Source organism: Apteryx rowi, unplaced genomic scaffold (assembly GCF_003343035.1).
Source record: "Apteryx rowi isolate R43461 unplaced genomic scaffold, aptRow1 scaffold_163, whole genome shotgun sequence".
In the NCBI taxonomy this organism is placed as follows: Eukaryota; Metazoa; Chordata; class Aves; order Apterygiformes; family Apterygidae; genus Apteryx; species Apteryx rowi.
Window position 1 is genome coordinate 1,408,400 of NW_020447897.1, and position 21,285 is coordinate 1,429,684.

At 33.3% G+C, this 21,285-nt stretch overlaps 1 protein-coding gene across 3 annotated transcripts in view; it reads right to left on the bottom strand.

Moving 5' to 3' along the window:
• Positions 1–1,746: 1,746 nt before the first annotated feature.
• The window catches only part of RFX3 (regulatory factor X3), a 129,127-nt gene continuing 109,588 nt past the window's right edge, over positions 1,747–21,285 (bottom strand). For all 3 annotated transcript variants that reach the window (XM_026059987.1, XM_026059985.1, XM_026059986.1), the window contains 8 exons: positions 20,399–20,514; positions 19,761–19,915; positions 15,305–15,402; positions 14,850–14,999; positions 13,274–13,482; positions 12,147–12,300; positions 9,629–9,671; positions 1,747–8,710 (listed from right to left, as the gene is read on the bottom strand). In XM_026059987.1, coding sequence (XP_025915772.1) covers positions 8,472–8,710; positions 9,629–9,671; positions 12,147–12,300; positions 13,274–13,482; positions 14,850–14,999; positions 15,305–15,402; positions 19,761–19,915; positions 20,399–20,514 — 1,164 coding nt within the window. In that variant the 3' untranslated portion in view covers positions 1,747–8,471. The remainder of the gene's footprint in view (positions 8,711–9,628; positions 9,672–12,146; positions 12,301–13,273; positions 13,483–14,849; positions 15,000–15,304; positions 15,403–19,760; positions 19,916–20,398; positions 20,515–21,285) is intronic.

Here is a 21,285-nt window from a genome sequence, read left to right on the forward strand (position 1 = left end):
TGCTTACAAAATTGCTTAGAAGAAACTCTCAGCAGCACCACACTGTAATTAAGGAGGCTTTTTGTTTTGTGAATAGAAAAGCCATACTGGTGTGGGTAATGCAGCTATTATGGAAGAATGCATACAATGGGATTTAGCATAATTTGGAATGAGATCAGGAACAGCAGCATCACCTCAGCATAGCAACTGTTTCTGGCATGCTGTTAATGGTGCCAAAAATGGATCAAGGTTTCTTGCCTGCCTTAGTCAAGTCAAATGCCTTTGTGGAACAACAACTGGCTTTATATTTCAAATGGCTTTTGGCACAGACCTTGATATGCAACAAAACAACTGATGTAAATTGGATAGCTGTAATCTGTATGACATTTTGCATAACAGCAGTGAAAGTCGTAGATAAGACAAATTAAATACACTTAAAATCATTTGGTATAGTGTTTGATTTATTTTTTTGATATTATTAACACTGTGCAGAAAATCGCCTGTAGAAGTAATAGAACCAGCTTCATTTGTAACCCTTCTTACTCTCATGTCTTATAGTACCCAGTATTCATGAATTTCTAGTGCATTTCTGCCATGTTTCATGCTTCAGGATCTGTATTGTGCTTTGGGAGGCTGAACTAAACTACCATTACCTAGCTAATTAAGCCACTTTAATTAATATTAACAACAACAGAGACTGAATACTGCAGGCTCTTCCCGGTAACGCTGTCACTGGAAAAGAACTGAATAATGCAGCCAGACACTGTTAGCTGGGGTGGGGGATGTACCTCTACAGATCGCTTGTTTTTGTGTGTGCGCGCGCGTGTGTGTGATTGTTCATTCACTCTCACCAGCTAGGATAGGAAGTTTCAGTCTTCATTGACAAACCAATTAAAGGTATTCTGTAAACACAGGTCTGACCGGTGGTCACCGGGGTAGAAAATTTATAGTCTTGTTTGGTAGAATGCATTGCAAGAGCCAATACTGTCATCTGCTATGCGTTTGGACCTTATTTGAACWGGAAGGATAAGCAACGACTGGATCATAACTCTTACAGCTGAACTTCTTGAGCAAAATAAATCTGAGCATTAGGATGCAGCTTTTCTAGCTTTACTCTAGTTTGTGTGAAATATCTGTTTTAATCTTGGTATTCAATGGTAATTTTTTATATTTTAGCACATGTTACTTGTTGGATCTTCTCCATCCTACATTTTTTGATATAAAAAACAGTGCCTGGTAGTTAGAGACCCATGACAGACATGGCCTGATAAGATTAAGCCTTTATTCTGTGTTGATTTTTTTTTTTTTTTTGTGAAACTGTGAAAACATCCGATGCATTAGCTTATTGCAGAATACTTCTAGCAAAACTTGCAGAAGTAGGCTTAATACTTATGCCAAAACTTGCAGAAGGAGGCTTTGGTGGCAATGAATTCACACAAATAATCCCTGGAGGCCAAAGTCTGCATGCCCTTCACTGACAGCTGTTAACTAGCTAAATAGGAAATTATTGTTGATATTCAAATTAGTAAGTATACTACAATCTGTATCTATTGGAAACATAGATGGCTACTTAACTGAGTTGACACCTCAAAATAATAGTTTCTTCTGCAATCTGAAACACACTCACTGTTATTTACTTCTGTGACTGCTAAAAAATATTTGCAGTCTTATTTAAAAGGCAGAAATTTAAACATTTTTTCTTTCAAAATCAATAATATCACAATCCAAAATATCTGGCTATATAAAAACTGAAGCAATTCAAATATGTTTGTAACAAGAAAACAAATTTATTGATTTTAAAAGACAAGACACAATTTTGTTTTGAAAAACACAAGAAAGCTAGCCTGAGTTCAAGTCTGAAATATTCAGAAAAATCCTACTGTCTTTAGTATGTTCCAGTCATTTTTTTAAACAACACACTAAAAGTTAATATATATTTTTATAATTATAAAAGTTCCCCAGTTATTGTACAGTACACAATACAAATTGCCCACAAACTATTATTTAGCTCCTGCCAATTTTGAGAGGACATGATATACTAAAAGATTTAGCATTTCTCACAAAAATCACATCAGGAAATACGTATTTACAAAATCAAATACATTATACAAAAAAACCATCACGTTATTCTGTAAAGATGTCTTCTTTAAATAATTAAAAAGTATATTCAACTGTAGTCCAAAAACTGGAAAAGAACATTACATTATCTCACACATACAATCTACAAAAAGTTGCTTACCTCATTTACATAATATATTCAGTCAACAGGAAAATAAAAGTTTGAATATTTCCTAGTGTTATTATGTTTCTGTGCTGCGGGACTGAATAATCTGCCACTTACTAAGTGAAATTTAAATGATGGCACTTAAACAAAATACAGTATAAAATAAATGCAACAAGGAAGTTTCCTAGAAGGTAAGAAAGCCCTGAGCGATGATAAAATTACTGATTGGTAGCTCTAGAATTAACCTAATTAAAGTTTACCATCTCAGGCACAATTTTCCAAGTTTTTGAAAGGCACTCAAAGTTTCTTTAACAGCCTCATTGGTTATTAACTGTAAATCCAAATTGCCAGTGAAGATGAGTGGAGATGGGCAACTTGCTTTGGTACAAAATGGTATTTTTCTGGCCTATTTTAAATTGTTTTACTGGGTTACTTTAAGATGGATAATTAATGTTTAAATACAAGGCAATCACTTTAATATTGTATTGAAGGAAACTTTACGTGGGCAACCCTTTAAAATTCTTCATGTAAAAACATCTTGCTGATATCAGTGAGTCAAAAAGTATTGAACTGAATTCCTGGTAAATACCAATCAATGTATGGTTGTTCCTCCAAAGTCAAAATTCCTCTAACAAAGACATTTATCATTTCAGAGTAAAATTCATCCAGTACTGAAAATTCTTGTTAAGATATTCGCACCCTGAATCAAGGAAGTGCTTAAGAATATACAAAGAACATTATCCTGATTCAGATTTAAGTGAGGCTCATTTGATGCTCATAGTCTTGTTCCGGATCATCTTTTCTACAGTGAATTTCACCCTTAATGATCAATCTACAAGAACAATTCTTACCAAATATTTAACTACTCAGGGCTTCCAATCCCAACATGTTGATTTATTTTTTTCAAAAGGAAAAGGAAAAACATCAGAATAAAACAAGAGAGTTAAAATGATCATTTTCAAACTAAGGCATATTTTACTTCAAACAAACACTAGGCAGTCACTTTGTAAGTGGCTTTTACTATTTCTTAAGTTAAACTGGTAAATTAAACTCAGGTCTACTGGCACATAAAATCACTAGCAGCAATGATCAAGGCATGCAAACTCAGAAGCATTTACAGTAAATTATGAATAAAAAAAGTTGTTAAATTAAAACCCTTTGAGTATTGCATTTATGTTAATTATTTATGCATGAATTTGCATTGCTAACTGACTAAAAATGTTTACAACTTACCTGCACTATACTACTGACATAATTTCACTAAACAAAATTAGACTTTTTTGTCCTCAGCTAGACTTAAATAAGTACAGCTGCACTTAAGTGTTTGCTGACTGATTGATACTGCAAGAAACCAGTAGAAAATGTACAGTACTCTCACTTAGTAAGATGGAATTTCTACCTGTATTTTCAAAGAGTCTCCTCTTGCTTCTACTCTTGTTCCCTTGTTCTTGTGAGCACTACTTTAAGAACAAAGGGGCTTTCTAACATGGCAAAAGGCTGGTACAATTTCTAGGCTGCTTTTAAAATTCTGACATTCAATAAGGGCCATCCAAACCACCCCTGTAGATGAAGCTGAATAAAATACCTTCATATTGTTGTTAGTCGTTATTGCAGTGACTGAATGTTAAAAGTAATATGAATATAACTGTGTACATTTTGGACGTGTTTATCGAAAAGACTGCAGAAAATTTCAATGCAAACATACCAAATATTCTGTAAAATTTATTCTGGTTCACTAAGCCTTTTTTTATTCCTAAACATTCTCATTTATAGTACTGCATATTCCAATACTAACCTATCTAAGGAGATTTTCAAAATAGTCTAAATATATTTTCTAAACCTTCATCTTCTAAAGGCATCTTAAAGCAGACAATGTAATGTCTGTCGAAACACACATTTGATTTTCTTTATATATTTATGCAATTATGAAAACAAAGGAGCTGAAGTACTGTTTTACATCAGACAGTACACATCACTGGCAGTGAATATTTTGCCTAAATCTATCGAGCCTCCTATTACAAAATCATTCCTGTATAGTATGCAAGTATTTAATTTAGAAATTAAAAAAACATTCTCTACAACACTATCAGCTATTTCAAAGTACTAATGTTCAATGGACTAATTAAATTATCTAAAACGCTTTGTTCCCATTATGTTACTTACAATGCTCAAAGGGTTAATGCAAGGCATTACATTAAATTAATTTTCTAATACTAGAACTAAGCACTGTGTGTTTATGCTTCTATTCCAGTTTTTTGTTTGTTTGTCTTAAATCACCAAACAAATTAGCAGAGATACTAGAATTCCATTCATTGATTTGTTTTAAACCATATACACAGAGGATGTCCTGTTAGAGACAAGGGCCCAATTTTCAGAAATTCATACTGCGCTCTCAAATTAATGTTTGTACTCTGAAATTACTGTCATATTTAAGTACCAAAATTTACTTATATTATTAATACATCTAATATTTTTCACCAAGTTTTTATGGCTATAAGTGGTTGCTTTAATTTTGTAAATCCACTTTGAATTAAATTGGATTGCAGTGCATCTCTAATAGAAAAGTTTTTCTTAACAGTGCAGATGTCACTTAGTGAGAACAACAAAGATATCAGATCAGGTCTCCTAGGGAGAACAAGATGAACAAAAGCAGTCTTTCAGATATTTAAAAATACCTCGCTCTAAATTAAATTTGTATATAGACTTATACATTCCTGAATGACAGTACACCAGAACATTATCTGTTCACCTATTTTTGAACTAAAGGCAATAATGCTGTAAATTGCCATTTTTAGGTAAATAATTAAAATCTATTTTCCAAATTTTTATGGAACTTTTTTAAAAGAAGGTGCTTATAGCGTGCTACAGTACAGGAGTAAAACACAGAAATAATGAATAATTGAAACAAAAAAAAAAGTTTTAAAACTGATTTACAATGAGAAAGATTAAAATGTACCAACAATTTTTCATATAAAACTTTTGAAAATTGGGCCCTGTGTTTTGAAAAGGTAGTTCAACAATACCCATTCCCCCACACTGTTCACTGTGCTATTTGTGCTAATGGGGGAAAGGCCTCTAACATAATTATTTCGGATTCCATGTCAAGATCACATAAAATCCATAAACCACACGAACCATCCTAATGCCTGCCCTGTGGATACGTGCTAGACACTCTCCAGAGCACTAGGAGTAGACTTCGGAGCTGGTGTGGCAATGCAACCACATGCTACACATTATAGAATCTGGACTGAGGTATTCATATCTCTGCACTTTAATCATTACTAATACCAGACTATTAACAATAGCAAGAGTGTGCAAAATGTTTTGCCCAAGTGTGTTTGATTAAAATTCCAGTAAATGTTTTGTTTTCACAAAACAGAAATCCCCTCAAACCTGTAAGTACACAAAGCAGCTTACAGTAACGTAATTTTTCTAAAAAATCTGGTTAAAAAGTATGAGAAAATAGTGTTTAAAAATTTTTAAGATTTTAAAGAACTTAAAATAATCAATTGATAAGCATAGGAATACAAACTCTATTCAGTTTTCTGAACCTGGGATAGTTCCAATTTCTTTCGATAACTCTGCTTTTAGAAGCCATAAAATACATTCCATCTTTGTATTCATTTTGTTTTGTTTTGCTTTGCACTTTGTGAACAGTGAACAACTGGGTGGGAGTGGGGAGCTGAATAATGAAAGATATTCAGGTCCCACCTCTTCTAGCAGTCCAGTTTTACATATTACAATCGTACTCTTCTCTCAGCAACAACAAATTCAACAAAGAAACCAATAAAAGACAATAATAAAACATTTAAGGTTTGTCAAACAAAAATTGAAGCCAGTACTACAGCGTAAAAAAGTTGAAGATGAAAAACATTGAATTATTTCATTTTATTTTACTTGTAAACATCTTATAATGCACAATGAAGGGGAGTAAATATTTATCACAGCTTAGTTTTAGGATTTTTGGTGAAGGATGCAGATGTACTGATTTCTAAGCAAAAATCAGGACACACTGAGTGATATAGGTGAGAACAAAATCTATTATGAGAGTCAGTGCATATATGAGTTTAGAAATAACGAATATAAACCTCATTTTCACTTTTTGTTGAGGCAAAAACCATCTACTGACTTTAGTTAGAAATATGCCTACATAGAATGAGCAGGATGGGTTGGCCTCCAAATTCTGCAAAGTAATTTAAAATTAATCTTGTACAGCAATAATGTTAGTACATTTTAGTTGATCTGTAGCTGTATTTGGAGCATATGTAACTCTAGCAATGAACTTGTTTGCTAAAAATACACTGTTCATTTCACATGTTCTTCACCCATTTGGTATATATGACCTTTAAAGATCATTTTACAGACACAATAGATGAACCAAAATATAAGAATCCCTAATTTTTTTATACAGTCTTCTCTATAAAGTTGATTTTTTTGTGCTCTCCTTCCCTTTTTGGCTTTTTTGCTTATCTATTTCCACTATTTTCATGTAGCAAATACTTGTGTCTGCTTTAAGCATAATGAAATGTTCAATAGGAAAAATCTGAGTTGTTTAATGTCAATTAATACAGACTATACAAACTGTCATTATGAGATTTAACCATTAAAATGTAATATCTGGCTGATACCCCACAAAATATACAAATTGAAAACATGCGCTGCATTATGTACCTGCTCATTTATTTCTTTTTACTTTTTAAAATTAAAACTAGACAAGGGTTTAGAAAATATATAATCATGCTTGGGACTAGGGTCAATCGATTTGACATTTGAAGTTGCTATTAAAGCTAGTTTTGCTTTCCAAATTCCCAAGCAAATTTTATCTGTAATAAAGTGAAATCCAGCTAGAAACAAGAAAAAATAGGTTTATTGTCATTCTAGGAGGGATATTAAAATCATTTAATAATAAAAAAATCCTTTTTTTTTTTTTGAAGACTATGTAACCTGTCCTTACTTCTTAGGGAATTTGAGAATGACAGGCACACCTTGTTGAATTAATTTAAGAGTTAAGAATAACAAAAAGTACTAAGTCTTAGCTTCAGTTCTCTTTAAGGCACCATGTAATAGCCGAGGTACAATGATCCCTGATGTACATTCTTAAATGGCAATGGTCCATCTAGCCACCTATTCAAATTCTACGCAATTGGGAATAAGTATAAGTGAGGTGTGCCAGTTACACTGCCTTATCTAATTTTTGTAAAAATTTAAATCCACTTTAAGAACAAGGAAATATTTTTGAAAGGAAAATGATGCAGGTTGCTACATTCCTTGCATTCTATAAATCATCTTTTATAAGAGCAGCAGACTGAACCACTAGTAGGAAAAGACCTGGAATAGAAGAAAGTCATCCAAAAGGAATGTTTTCCTTTATGTCCAGTTCAGCATAAGTAGCACGTACACTTAAAAATTAATAATAATAATCAAGTCACTTCTCTTTCAGCTTCAGTTTCTAACAACTACATTACCACTCAACAGCCAAAAGCACCTGTTCAGTGGTCCCAAATATAGAATCAGTAGTCTTCAAAACAGAGGAACTGGTATGCAAATACTATCTGGAACTGTTGATTTTAAAGGAAGCTTGCATTGTTTTCGTGATGATCAGATAATTAGGTACGTTCATTACGTATGCATTACCACATTCTGTTACAATTCTGCCATTTAAACTCACTTCTTTCTCACAGAAAGAAAACAGTAGATCTTCCCAACCCTCCAGCATTATTACAAAAATTCCCCCTGAACACTCACAATTTTATCAAAATAGTGTCTTCTAGTTCTGTCCAATGAAAAGCACCTTTTATAACAGATTTGATACATCTGCTGTCAAATAAGTATGCCTCCAGTGTAAATCAAACATTTTTTTGATATATCACAGAAGTGCATCTAATTAAAAACCTGTGTATATGAAATCATCATAACTAGTAATTAACATTAAAATGTTTTTTTAACTATGAAAAAATTAAATTATAATAAGAGGACAAAAACATCAACATTAAGCATTGCAAAAATCTTCCTTGACATTTGAAACTAAGAAAACTCTTCATATTGAATGGCCAAGGTAAAATGATTTTGTTTACAAAAAAAACTTTCTAAAAACATATCTGGCAAAATACATACACCCATTCCGTTTCACAACTCCAATAAAATAATGTTCAGCACAGCGAAAATTTGACAACAGTCGACTTTCGGACTTATTCTTTTTCCTTTTCTCATATTAAGCCCAAATGGCTAAGGTAATCTGGGGGGGGAGAAGGGGAGGGAAGCTTTCACATTAGACTGCAGTATACGTATTTCCAGTGGCACTGCATTGTCTGATAGTCTGAGTACTTGCGACAATGTGCTCGTTATGAAGCGGGTTCAGGAGGCTCTGCTGCACTCCACTCTCAAGTACTGGCTGCATGCAGTCCACCTGAAATGCCGGGTTTAGCTCTGTTTTCTCCCTCTTGGCTTGTGGCTCTCCATTTTCATCCAGCTCTTCATCTATTTCGCTTTCAACTTCACTGCCCTCATCTGCACAAACAAACCACCATGAAACTAGCACAAAGGCAAAAAAATCCAGTACAAGGGCCTTTACTTTGCAAATAATACACGAAATACAAAAATACAGGGAAGTCTAGCAATTTGATAAAACCTAAACTGAAAATTTTAAACTTTAGCAGAAAAAGTCAATGACTCCTACAAATAGTTTAACAAACTTGCTCAGCTTTGATCACAGTAGTTACACGCTGTTGACAACAGCATATTGAAAAAGCAATTGCAATTTCAAACATAAGGCTAACAAAAAACATTAAGTTCATACTTGTAAAATGCCTCTCATCTCCAAGACTCAATAAACAAGAACTGTTACTCTTATTTTTAGAAAGGGAAATTGAGTTGAAGAGAGTTTGTGACTTAGCCCCAAATCACACAACTAGTCCATATAAGAAAGTAGAGTAAAATAGGGCTAGAGTTTACAAAGAGGTCATAATGAACTTCTTTCTGCACTCTTCACTGACAAGTTACTCGGCAACTGCTTGCACCTAGTTCTGCCATCTTCACTTATCAAAACATTGTCATTTGCTATAGATTTATGAGCACGCTCTTATCTTTCTTTCTATAGCTGTTCCCTTCCACTCTCCTACCAGGATATAAAACTAATTCTGGGTAAAAAACTGAATATTCTTGTGTAAATAATAAACACTTTTAAAAGATACTCTTATTAGAAACTTTATCTAGTTTTCTAGTCATTATTATATACTGCATATCATATATAGCATATTGTACCCATATATATTATATTAATGTATCCACATAAGATACACATGCATTTTATACTGTGATGTAGCTCTAAATACTGCTTTACTATATTTCAAAACATAAGGACTTATTTTGCTCAGAGATATACTAGTTCTATTCAGAATCATACACTGGAGAAATTAAAATGCTTACCTTTATCCATATTTCCAGGGGACACAGCATTTAAATCACCAAACTGCAAAATAAACAATAAAAAGTGTTTGCACAGCCTTATGAAAATGTGAACTTAGAGTATCTGTGAAAGAGTGGGTCTGTGCTCCCATGGCTTGAGGCTAGCAGGCAAGCACATGATCTTCACTGCAGCCACATCCATACTGTACTAGTTCATTTTCCATTCCATCTTAGTCTTGTTGTTATTAAGGCAATTAAAACTAAAATAAACCCTCAACAATTGAAATAGTAAAATTTAAATCTGATGATACAAGTTTTCTTTTAAGATGACTTCTTTGTCAGGGCATTTGTTACTTTAAATGAGCTTTTTCTGTGTTGTATAAATCCAGAAAATGAGACTCGTGTCCATTTTGAACTGCCAATATTTTAGCCAGAAGCTCTTTTTAAAATTACCCTGAGAAGACTTTCATTGTGCTGGAACAAAAATGAAGGTGTGTCACTAAAGGCAGTTACAGTTCTGCACATCTACCTGTATGGTAGATGAAAGGCACTGCTGAAAAAAGGTTACAATCGGGTAATGAATGTTATACAAAAACAAATATTCAAAAACAGTTACTCACAAGTCAGAAATATAACCTTCCTCCCTTTCCTTCCCTGAATCCTCCAACCTTCTCTTAAATGAGAATCAGCAAAGCAAAATTTGATCAATTAATCTCAAATGAAAGGAATACATTATTTAAGTAAGTACATTTCTAACCATTCCTGATGATACCAGTTTTTTTCAGATGTAAGGTAAGATGGTAATTAAAGGAACACTAAACTAGTGTAAGCAGCAGCAGTCCCACCCTTTCAAGTCCACTTACACCTGTTCTTGTGCTATTTTGGCTTTGCGCATTAAGTGTTCATGGAACCTCATAAAAGAAGCACATGAAAAAACTGACCCAAGAGAAAAATAACCAGTTTTAAATATTAGGTCATTTTTCACTGGATAAATATGATCCAGTTAACTGCAGCACTCCTAAGCACTTTTGCCAATACCTGTGTCCAAAGCTAGAGGAAGAGGATGGGAGGAAACTGAGAATACTATTCTCAGCTGCAACACCAGTTTATACTGTCTTACAGTGTTTGTCAGACCATAGGCTTGGACCTCCTCATTTTATTTCACTTACAGTCACTTAATGCAGAGAAACATAAAAAGGCATGCATATAATGAGTACTACAACTTCTAACCTGTCCCTCACACCTCCAAAAGTTTTGGGTTACTTACTTCCTAAGAATATATCCATCTTCAGTTTACAGAAACTTTTTAGAAGGCCCTCACTGCACCAAAAATTTATGTTTAACATATACAATGTCTGTTAAGAAGACAAGAATGTAGTAACTCTACACTTCTGTAGTACTTTACTGTGAAAGTAATGGCAGAATTTAACCAAATATACTGTCAGTGGGTCACTAAGCAGAAATGTCATAATTTAGTTTTTCTAAAAAATATCATGCCACATGATTTGAAGCCATGTGAAAAATAAAGCTGAGACATTTCAAATTTCTTTCAAAAGTGCATCTATTTGTAACATTTAATGATAGTATTTAATATCTAGTGAGGGAAGAATGATATCTGATCTTAAATCAAGTTGCAAAGTGTCCTAAAACTTACCAGCAACATAAAACATGATACGATGACTCCCAAGTATTAAAGTGTTACACATTTGTCCCATTAACTATCTAGCATATTTTCAAATATATCCGTTTTCCGAAACTTTAAAAGTATAGTTCCTTGATGAAAATTCCTCACATAGTGTGCATTCTTAAGCAACTCACTCAATATAAAAAAGTTAGCTGAAGTATGGGAGTTAAGAGGCCTGACGTAAACCTCACCTTCCACATGCTACAGGCAAGTATAAATCATGCTGCTTCTGAATTAAGACTTTTGTTCTGTTTTTTTAACCAATAATCTTTAAATGTATGTACAAAAATCAACTATGTCTCAATCCTCCAGCTACGTCTGCACTAGTTTTATTACATGCATGTGAACAGTATCATACAGGCCAAACTTTGCATGTGAGCCACCTTTCTGAAGCTGATGGTGCTGCTCTGCTCACTTGTGTAAATATTTGTCTCGGAATTTTAAGTGTGTGTAAATTCATGTAAATAGATTCCTGTAAGCAACTTACTCTGTTCTTTTATTATTTTCACATAAATTATTTAGTTCTCAAGAACTAAAAAAAGTGTAGGGGGTTTCTGTGTATTATGTTGATCAACATTTTTCAAACTGCACCCAGCTTAGGTATGTGAATCTGTATGAAGATTCCTAAAGGAGTGAGCTTGTTTGCAAGGAATTGCTTGTTAGAATTCAGTGTGATTTCCATACTCTGAGAATCAACCAATGAAACAAGTTTAAAAATGATGTATTTGTGACCTAATATGCAATTGTTGTGTTACAAAACGTCCTCCAGCTCCACATAAATGTGAAAAAATTTGCAAAGATACATACCCATATTCATTACTAAACCTATCAGTCTAGCTTCTTACATATTCTTACCTCTCCCATAACTGCAATAGGTGTCTCTCCTGTTGCCTGAGCAACACGATGTTCTACTAAGTAAAACATGTACTCATCGTAGAGCAAGCGAATCAGATGAAAAGAGCCAAAGCTAGCAGCGCTGCGCAAGGTTAAATCTCGAATCACCATTGAGCTATTTAGAAATAGAAAAATACACATTTTTTGAATTAAGTATCAGTCATTTAAACACTTATCCATACAGAAGATTCACCGCAAAAGCGATATGCTTAAAAGCAACATTACCCGCAAATATCTGATTTATGGTGTCTTCAGAAAGAAATGTCCAAGACAGGGAATGATTTGCTTCTCCCTTTCTCTGAAGTTGGACAGCACATTACATAGGTAATAATCAGATTTTCAAAAACAGAGGGGTTGAGTTTTGTTTTGTTTTGATTTTTTTTTTTAATATATGCACAACTATGAATACTTGAGCATGTGTAAAATCTAAGCTTCTGGAATAAATTGTTAAAAACGTCACAAAACTGTGTTAAAATTATTTGATTTTAACTAAAATAATGCTGAAAAATATAGCACATATTGTGCCCACATACTCAGTACAAAGGTTTTAATTGCCATGATTTTTAAACTTTCAAACTTAAAATTACAAAAAATAGGTTTGTGTTATATTGACAAACACAAATTACAGATGGAAACATATATATGATAGCCTCAGAAAGTAGTTGATATAGCCTACCATTTTGAAAGAATAACTGTTTCAGTAAGCAGCTACCATGGCATGCTTGTCTTACTTTTTTTTACACTTTAAAAAAAGTTTTGTCTTCCTTACCTAATAGGTACTGTAGTGTTTTAATAAATAATATTAAAATAGTGGCTTAACAATCATATAGTTATTCAAGCCAAAGACGTGTTTCTAACTCAGGACAAGATTCTACCCTCACTGCATTTACACATGGCCTTTAAAATAATATACAAAGATCAGTTAATTTCCTGTTGAGCTGTAAGCAGCCCTGAGTTTTTTTGAAAAACATGACTTTTCATTCCTTAGATAACGACTATCTGATAGTAAATTTGTTAGCTTTACTACAATGAACAGTTCCGCAAATAACAGAATAGTCAAAACATTTTAGAAACCTATTAAATCCTACCTGTAGAAAGACCATTTTAACAGAAATTGCCGTGCTGCTTTAGGAAAGCTAGGTCTTCCTTCATACGGTTTCAATGCTTGCATCATTACATTATCAAGCCAGGCAGCCCACTGCTCCAGAGTGCTCTGCTGCTGAAGAGTCATCTTGAAATCTGTTTCTAGTCTCTGAACCATGTTGTCATCACACTGGCACACCCAGGAAGCCTGCTCCTGTTACACAACATGGAACTCTTCAATTAACAATATTTAAACCAAAGCACAGAATGTAATTCATTCTTAAAGATTATGCCAGTGACCTATGTTGTAGTTTTCTGTATTCATTAAAAAAAAAAAAAAACTTCTTTAGCTTTCCTCATTCAAAATTTTCTACTAAAACATTCAGGAATTTTCAGATTTTCCTGGGACTAAAGGCACAGCAAGCAGAAAGGACAGTCAAAGAGGGGTAATAGAGTAATAAAGGAGGTAGCAAGATTTCAAATGCAAGGTTCCATTTGCTCTGAAAAAGTTAAGTCCAAAGACATTTTCTATTCTATATTTTATCATCTAACTTACAAAAGAAAGCTTTGTATGTAAACAAGAGTTGTTCTGTTTGCTGCCAATAGGCAGTAACAGGTTACACATTGCTTAATGTACAACATAAACTGTACGCACATGGAGGATCACACTCTGCATACAGTAATGAGCAATTTAGTCAGTGTTACCAAGTTTAAGTAAAGCTAACAGGACACTCCTGAAACTTAGAGTAAGTGAGTTTGTAAGTATACTTAGAGTATATCTTGGCCAAGTACTCAGCCTTTAATAGTTAACATGTTGTTACATAACTATCCGTGTTAAATGTTATTTATTCCAAGTCCTATGTGAAACGCAAAAAGAATAAAACTGTCACTAGTAAACTACCAAATTTTTGTTCAGGTGAAATAAGTTAAAAAGTTTGTTCACAAGAAAAGAGACAAATATATCCAGTGATCTGGAACATTTCAATTTGCTGAGCAAAAGGAAAAAAAAAATCCTCAAAGGAGGAGAAAGACATGGAAAACCTTTTTTTTAAGCCTAATGAAAATATAAACTTACATTCTATAGCTAACCTGGAAACCAGTTCTAATCTAATCAGTTACGCAGGAGATCTTGGAAATTTAAATATAGACACTTAGAGAAAGTATATGAACCATATTGTCTTTGAAATAAACTTAATGAAGCAGTCTCTACTAAAGATAATGTTGTGCAGTTAATAGCGTTCAGAGACATTCAGAAGCTATACTATTACCTGAGATCTTATCATAAGATATCATTCATGCTATTACTAAGACATCATATCCATTCTAAGAACATGTGCTCTACATTCCATAAGCACATTCCATGTGCACTTGAAGACAGCAAATGGAAATAGATAATAGTTCTGAGCTCTTGCTTTCCTGAAGTGTAAGCTGACGAGTTTGGACTGAGCCACTATGTACATAAATCAGTAAAATGTTCTCTATCTCTTTCTTGACAGAATAATGACACCTAACCATACAGTTCAAAGTCATGGAGGAAATAACACTTTAAAAAAAAGGCTGTTATTTAAAGCTATATTTTACCTGGACATTGGCAAAATCAACACGGTTGAGATCATTGAGCATCTGGTTGATCTGAGAAGTGTTTTGAAGCACAGCACGAGCTGCCTGAGCCAGGTGATTAAGAGATGTGTATCTTCGCAGAGTCTGGGCAAAGGCACTTACAGCGGCAACCTATGAAGAAGTCCATTTCTCTTTAAATATTGTGCTCTTTATCTGAAGATCAATTTGCCTTTGCTTCTTTAGCTTCATTTTAATATTCTATATTAATAAGCCCTCATATGTGAATTATGTCTATAAAGTAGTTCAAATAATGTTTTCCATTTAATTTTTTTACAGAATTAGATTATTTCCTATGCTGTTACTTATGCTGGAGTTCACCCTAAACATTTAGCAAAGAAGTTAAAATTTTACTGCTTTTAGATCTTAATGTTCAGTCAGTATGCTATTGCAAAAGGAATACTCTGAAGTTTGGTTACCTTGGTTTGTATCATCCTCTGTGGAATATTGTTCATGGCATTTGAAAGCCAACCTTCAAGGCTTTTTGCAAAATTGCGAATGGCTTGGGTCAAGGCACCTGCAAATTAATGAATAAAAACAGAATGAAAAGAAAGCAAAGTGACTATCCTGAAATCTCTTGCATCCTCAGTACTTACATATTCCACATTGAGATCTTCTGTGTATACTGACTAGAAGACTTATCTAGTCTAGGTTTAAAATACCTCATTCAGCTATAGATTATGTAATAATGATTTTACTTTTGATTTAAGAAGCAGAACTGACTTCCTAATTATCTTTCAAGACCTGTATGATCAGCAGTAACTATTGTTTTGGGCATTTCTATAGAAGAATATCAGTAACTGCAGTAGTTGTTTCCCCTCTGCTGAAAATTTCTGTTGTGATTTTCAGCCTTCCGTTTCATCTTAGTACTTCTTTTAAAAAACAAAACTGAAGAAAATTGCAATTATTGCAATACTGTAGTTTTCTCAAGTAAGCCCAAAGTAGCCCAAAGCATTGCCATGATGCTGCTTATTCCAATTTTAAAGAACAAAATCCAATGTGTAGTGCTTAAGCAAAATATAAGAATGTGTTTCACTGACAGAAAGTGGGATTGCTCAAATTGCTGTGAAATCTCTCTGTGTTTTTTTCTTCACTACAGCAGCCACAGAACTACTATGTAAACTATTTCTGTGCATTTACTAATTAACTATTTATTCACCCACATTAATTTTTTACCTGTAGAACAAGAAAATACAAGTGCAAGGAATAATGTAAATAAGGTATGAAAGATATTTAGTCATTTAAGAAAAGTATTACTGTTTCCCCTTCTAATTCACTTAATACTCTTTTCACCAAACTATATATTACAAAACTATTTCCATCACCGTAATGCTAATCTGCTTTAGAAATAAATCTTAAATAAAGCAGCTCAGTGACACCTTGATTAAGAAAGGCATTTGACTAGCAAGAAAGAGGAACAAAAGAAAGGAATTCCAAGTCAGAAGAAATAAGTTTCCTTTTTTCTAGCTAAACAGGAATCAGTGTTGTATAGAATGACCATGAATTTCTGTGGGGACTTCCTATTAAATACATATTTTTTCTCATACTCCATCCTTAAGTATGCATTCAGCCATTACCAAAAGCCTAGGTAAGTATTTCCTCCAAACTCTTCAAGTTTATCTGGATAAATAAATAAATAAATAAAAACAAGTAAACTTTTTGAAAGAATGACATGATGAGTTTGGTGCCTGAGTTAATTCTGATAGTCTCTAAAATGTTACTAGACACAAACTAAATGATGCTGACATAGCAGTTACTGATAAAAAATTTGATTTGAATAAGCACCCCAAAAGCTCTAGTTTGTAGCTGAAAACTCTCTGACATGTAAATTTTATAAAAATAATGTTTTGTAATCTTCCCAGTACTTGAAATTGTTTGCCTGGATGGGGTAATACAATGTGAGTATACATTCAGTGTAAATTCTCTGCCTAGGAGAGAAATTCTGAGGCAAGTTTGTTGCTGTCCATTCAGTCACTTGTGAAAGGATAAAAAGGCCATTCTAAAGGAAAAAGATCTCTTGCCAGTATAATATTTGGTCTGTTCCTAAATTATTATTAAATAATAATCCAGTTTATTCCTGACTTAAACGGACAGCATTAAATTTTTTTTAAAGAAAGGAATTTGGCCTTTTTAGACACAGAAATTTTTCATTCATTCTGTGGATGCTAAACATTTCAGCTGACAAATTTAACTTAGTGGTTAGCAACAAAGCTATAAAAGTTTTTTCTTCAATTATCATTTCTTTTCCATTCTGGTAATGTTTAATAAGCAACTGAGTAGCACAGTAGGACTTCTGCAAAAGAAAAACATTGAAAATATGAACAAGAAAAAATAAAAAGCTTTAAAAATAGTATACTTACTTCATGTACTGTCCAAATTAATACTTTTTCCTATGTTGAGTAGCTGCTTTTGATACCTTCCCATATCCAGGAAAAAAAAAACAAAAAGCCCCCCTGCCTTTGACGGGTCATTTACAGTCACCTTCTCTCTAGAGTCCAAGCTTTCCTCTGAACTGAAATTTTCCCACAGAAGATAATGAATTTGTCTACTTCACCCAGCTCCACTCTTGGCATAGTCAACCATCAAACAGAACCTTAAACCTTACTTTAGACTTCTTGTAATGGGTGGAGATACTCTAATTCAAAAGCAGGAGTTAAAATACTAATAATAAATATTTGACAGGAATGAGAGAAAATTTGTATGTAATATCATTACAAGATGGTACAGAAAGCAGCCAACAGATGGCAAGAAAGCAAGCTGGATAGAAAAAACAGGTTAGTAGCTGGGCCTAAAGATAAAAAGAAGCAAATACATTAGCTGTCTTCCAAAGATAGCTCAATAGAAGGACCTGTAAGCAGAAAACCATCAGCATGTTCACTAAATAGAGGAAGAAGTCTGTTGGGAAGAATTTGTCCTTGGATCAGAAGATACTTTTTCATCAAGAAATCTGATTAACATCCCCAAGAACAGGAATGTCAAGTTCAGTATATATTAATTATTCAAATATGACTGGTTATTTGTTACACTATTACTAAATATTTTGTCAATTCTAGCAAGAAAGAAATAGCATGAAAAGGACCCAGTGTAGGCAGACACTGATATTAAATGACATGGCACTCTTTTTTAGAACCTTGCATTAGCACTGTTCAATGCATCTTATAAAATAAAGGCAGGAAGATGCCACAAGCTAAAGAGCTACCATATAAAAATTTCTTCAGAGACTACTAGGCTGAGCAAAAAAAGCAAGTGAAAGGCAAAGGGAAAAGCAAGTTTGATGAAAAATCATTATACCAATATAAACATTTAATAAACATATAAACATTTAATTTAATTTAATGGCTGTTCCACCTTTTTAATCAGAAAATATGGTGTAGTTGGAAGACAGAATCTCAATTCAACATATTAAATGTTGCAATTAAATTTGTGGGGTTTGTTATTTTTATTTGTCTGAGATAGACTACATTCATCTAAAACTACTATTCGACCTATTTGAATTTCATTAGATAGAAAAGTAAACAATGAAACATAAACATAAACATAATGCCAAATTAATGCATACAGGTTGTCAATTACTACAGGTATTTGAGAAAATATTTTTTCCTTTGTTCTGCTACATAGATAAAAAGATAAATTATGTCTATCTCTACTAAGATCTTACTCTTTTTCTCCAAAAAAAGGTAAAACTGCTTTTGTAAATGGCTGACACTGGAATTTTCCATACTTCCAGTTCCAACATTTATTTGTATTATGCATAATCTACTGTATATACGTAACCTAATTTTGTTTCACTGACAAGGGAAGATCAGTAAAACTTTTCTACAAGGCAACACCTGCAAATATTCTTTGAACTCCTTATGACAGTTGGAGTGTGTATAGCAGAAGGTGTGTTCACACCATGAAAAAATAACAAGGCTACAGGAGGTCCTATCTTTTAAAAATATTAGTTCAGTTTTATAATGTGACTAATATTTGGTTCATGGAAAGGATATAATACTTAAGAGTTACAAAGAATATACTGGATTGCTAATAGACAATCTCTTTGCAACATTTAGCACAATATATGTGACACAATAAGTGCTTTATAACGGAGTTCAACTTCCCTTATGTAAACTCATTTCCTCCCAAAACCAGTCATAAGAATACACTGCTTGACCAACAAAGGATTCTAATCAACACTGAAAAGAGAGCTGTACTCCTGATAATGGCTGAATGGCCATAATACTAAAGCCAGTTGCTGACTCTTTCTTGCAAGATATATGTTAAAAAAAACAGTAGATCAGAAAATTAAACTGGACTAAAAATGTTTGAGTTAATTCTACATTGGTTTAATAAGCATTAAAATTGATTTCAACAGCCACTAATAAGGAACAAAACACTATCCGTCCAGAAAATTAAATCACAAAGCACATACACACTTTTTTCTGACTGATCAGAGATTACTATATAATGTTTAAAATACAAACCAGTGAAGTTAGTGGAAAGACTGACTGGCATCTGTGCACCTTGGCTCAGATCCCTAATGTGTTTATCAGATATCCTAGAACCAGCATAAAAGAAGCATAGTTTTATCTTAAAAATAATAAAAACATGTAACATGCAGAGACAGAAACACCTTTCAAAAGAAAATATATCCTGAAAATTGCTGAAGGTCTTTGTAATGCAATAAAATCCTCATTTTTTTTTCTTAAAATACAAGGCGTATGTCAACTCTCAGTACAACTTCCTACCCAATAGAATTAAGGAGAGATGATGCATAACACTTCCATATCCTTCAAAATCATTCCTAAAACTTTCCTGTAAGGCCCAAGTCCACCATCACCATCACCACATACAAACTCACACAAACTTACAAAATATTTTCTGTGTTCAACTTACTAGGAATAGGTCTAAGGACGTCAGGAATGAGAATCTCCACCAAAGCCTGGTACATCACATGGTCACAGTTACACATCCACTTCAGAATAGACTCATTTTTGCACAGAGTAATCAGCTTTGCTTTCGGAAGTCGACTTTCTATTTCACTCAGATTGCTGGTGTGAACAAATGAAGCAAATCAATAAATGAAAATACATTTATATTCAGATAAAAAAGAACAATGGGCATTGAAGATCATTATTTAATAAAAAAATTATAGATGTCTCAACTACATCCAACAGAATTTCTTTACACCTTGGTCACATGAAACTGTATTAAGAAAAAAGCCTCTATAGTTCTTCTACAGCCCATAAATTATACAAAGGTATGATAAGAACAATCCTTTGGGCTTAAAAGAACTGGGTAGAATACCATGATTTCAGTTGTCCAAACAAAGGAAAAAAATGGAAGACATGTACACTGCAAGACTGTAGTTAGACACCCAGCCTATACAATAATACCAGACAACATGAATTTAACTTGAAAAACCAGCATATGAAAAAAAGTTATTACTCTGAAGGGAAAGTTAAGATTATCTTTTATTTGACACCTCTTACATTATCATGATAAGCAGTAAATGAAGAGAAACATTTACTGACCTTGGTTCAGTAATCGTAGTGCCATCAGTTGGAGTAGAGGGAGAATAGCGCCAGAAAGTTTGCCACAATTTTTCTATCAGGCTGAATTGAAGATTTACTACCACATCCAATATTGCCTGAAAAAAWAAAAAGCAAGCACAGACAGTCTTCTATCCAGTTACCTTCAACTCCAAATCGAACTACAGCTATAACTTCTTTTTTTTCTTCATCATTTAGTGGAATAAAGGCAGCTACATTTCTGAAGTGAATAAAAACCATTTTAATAGCCTTGTTATCAATGAATTATCCAGAAGTATAAACTAGTGTGCACAYGGACTCTAATAAAGCCAAATTCAAATGCACAGAAGCCCCCAGAAATGAACAAGACCCTACATAAATTTATCAAGGGAATTCACCCATATAAAACATTTACCACTATTGCAAACATAAGGAAAACCTGCCATTTTATTTATTTTGATACTTCAGTACAGGTTTGAAAGCATCTTTAAAATTTAATATGAAATGTGACTTAAACACCTTAAACAATCTGTTTCTTTAACAGAAAAAAAAATTTACTCTTTTTAATGTAAACAAAGAAATGATAATTTAATCTGACCCACATTTCCTACTAGCAAACCAAAGATCTGCATATATGATCTGCAATCTATTTTCTCTAATGTTCTGAAAACATATACATAACTACATTTCACTCTCAGATGTGTTACATACTATCTTCTTGTCCTGTAAAGTGATCCTCCAGAAAAAATCTTTTTGCTAATGTCATTCCAGTGAAATAAGCTAAGTGTCTTGGGGGAAGGACACATATGACTAACGTGCCTGCAGTATGCTTTGTATTACTGCGTTGTACTGATCCTCACTAGATGTCATGAATTTTCAAAAATAAATGG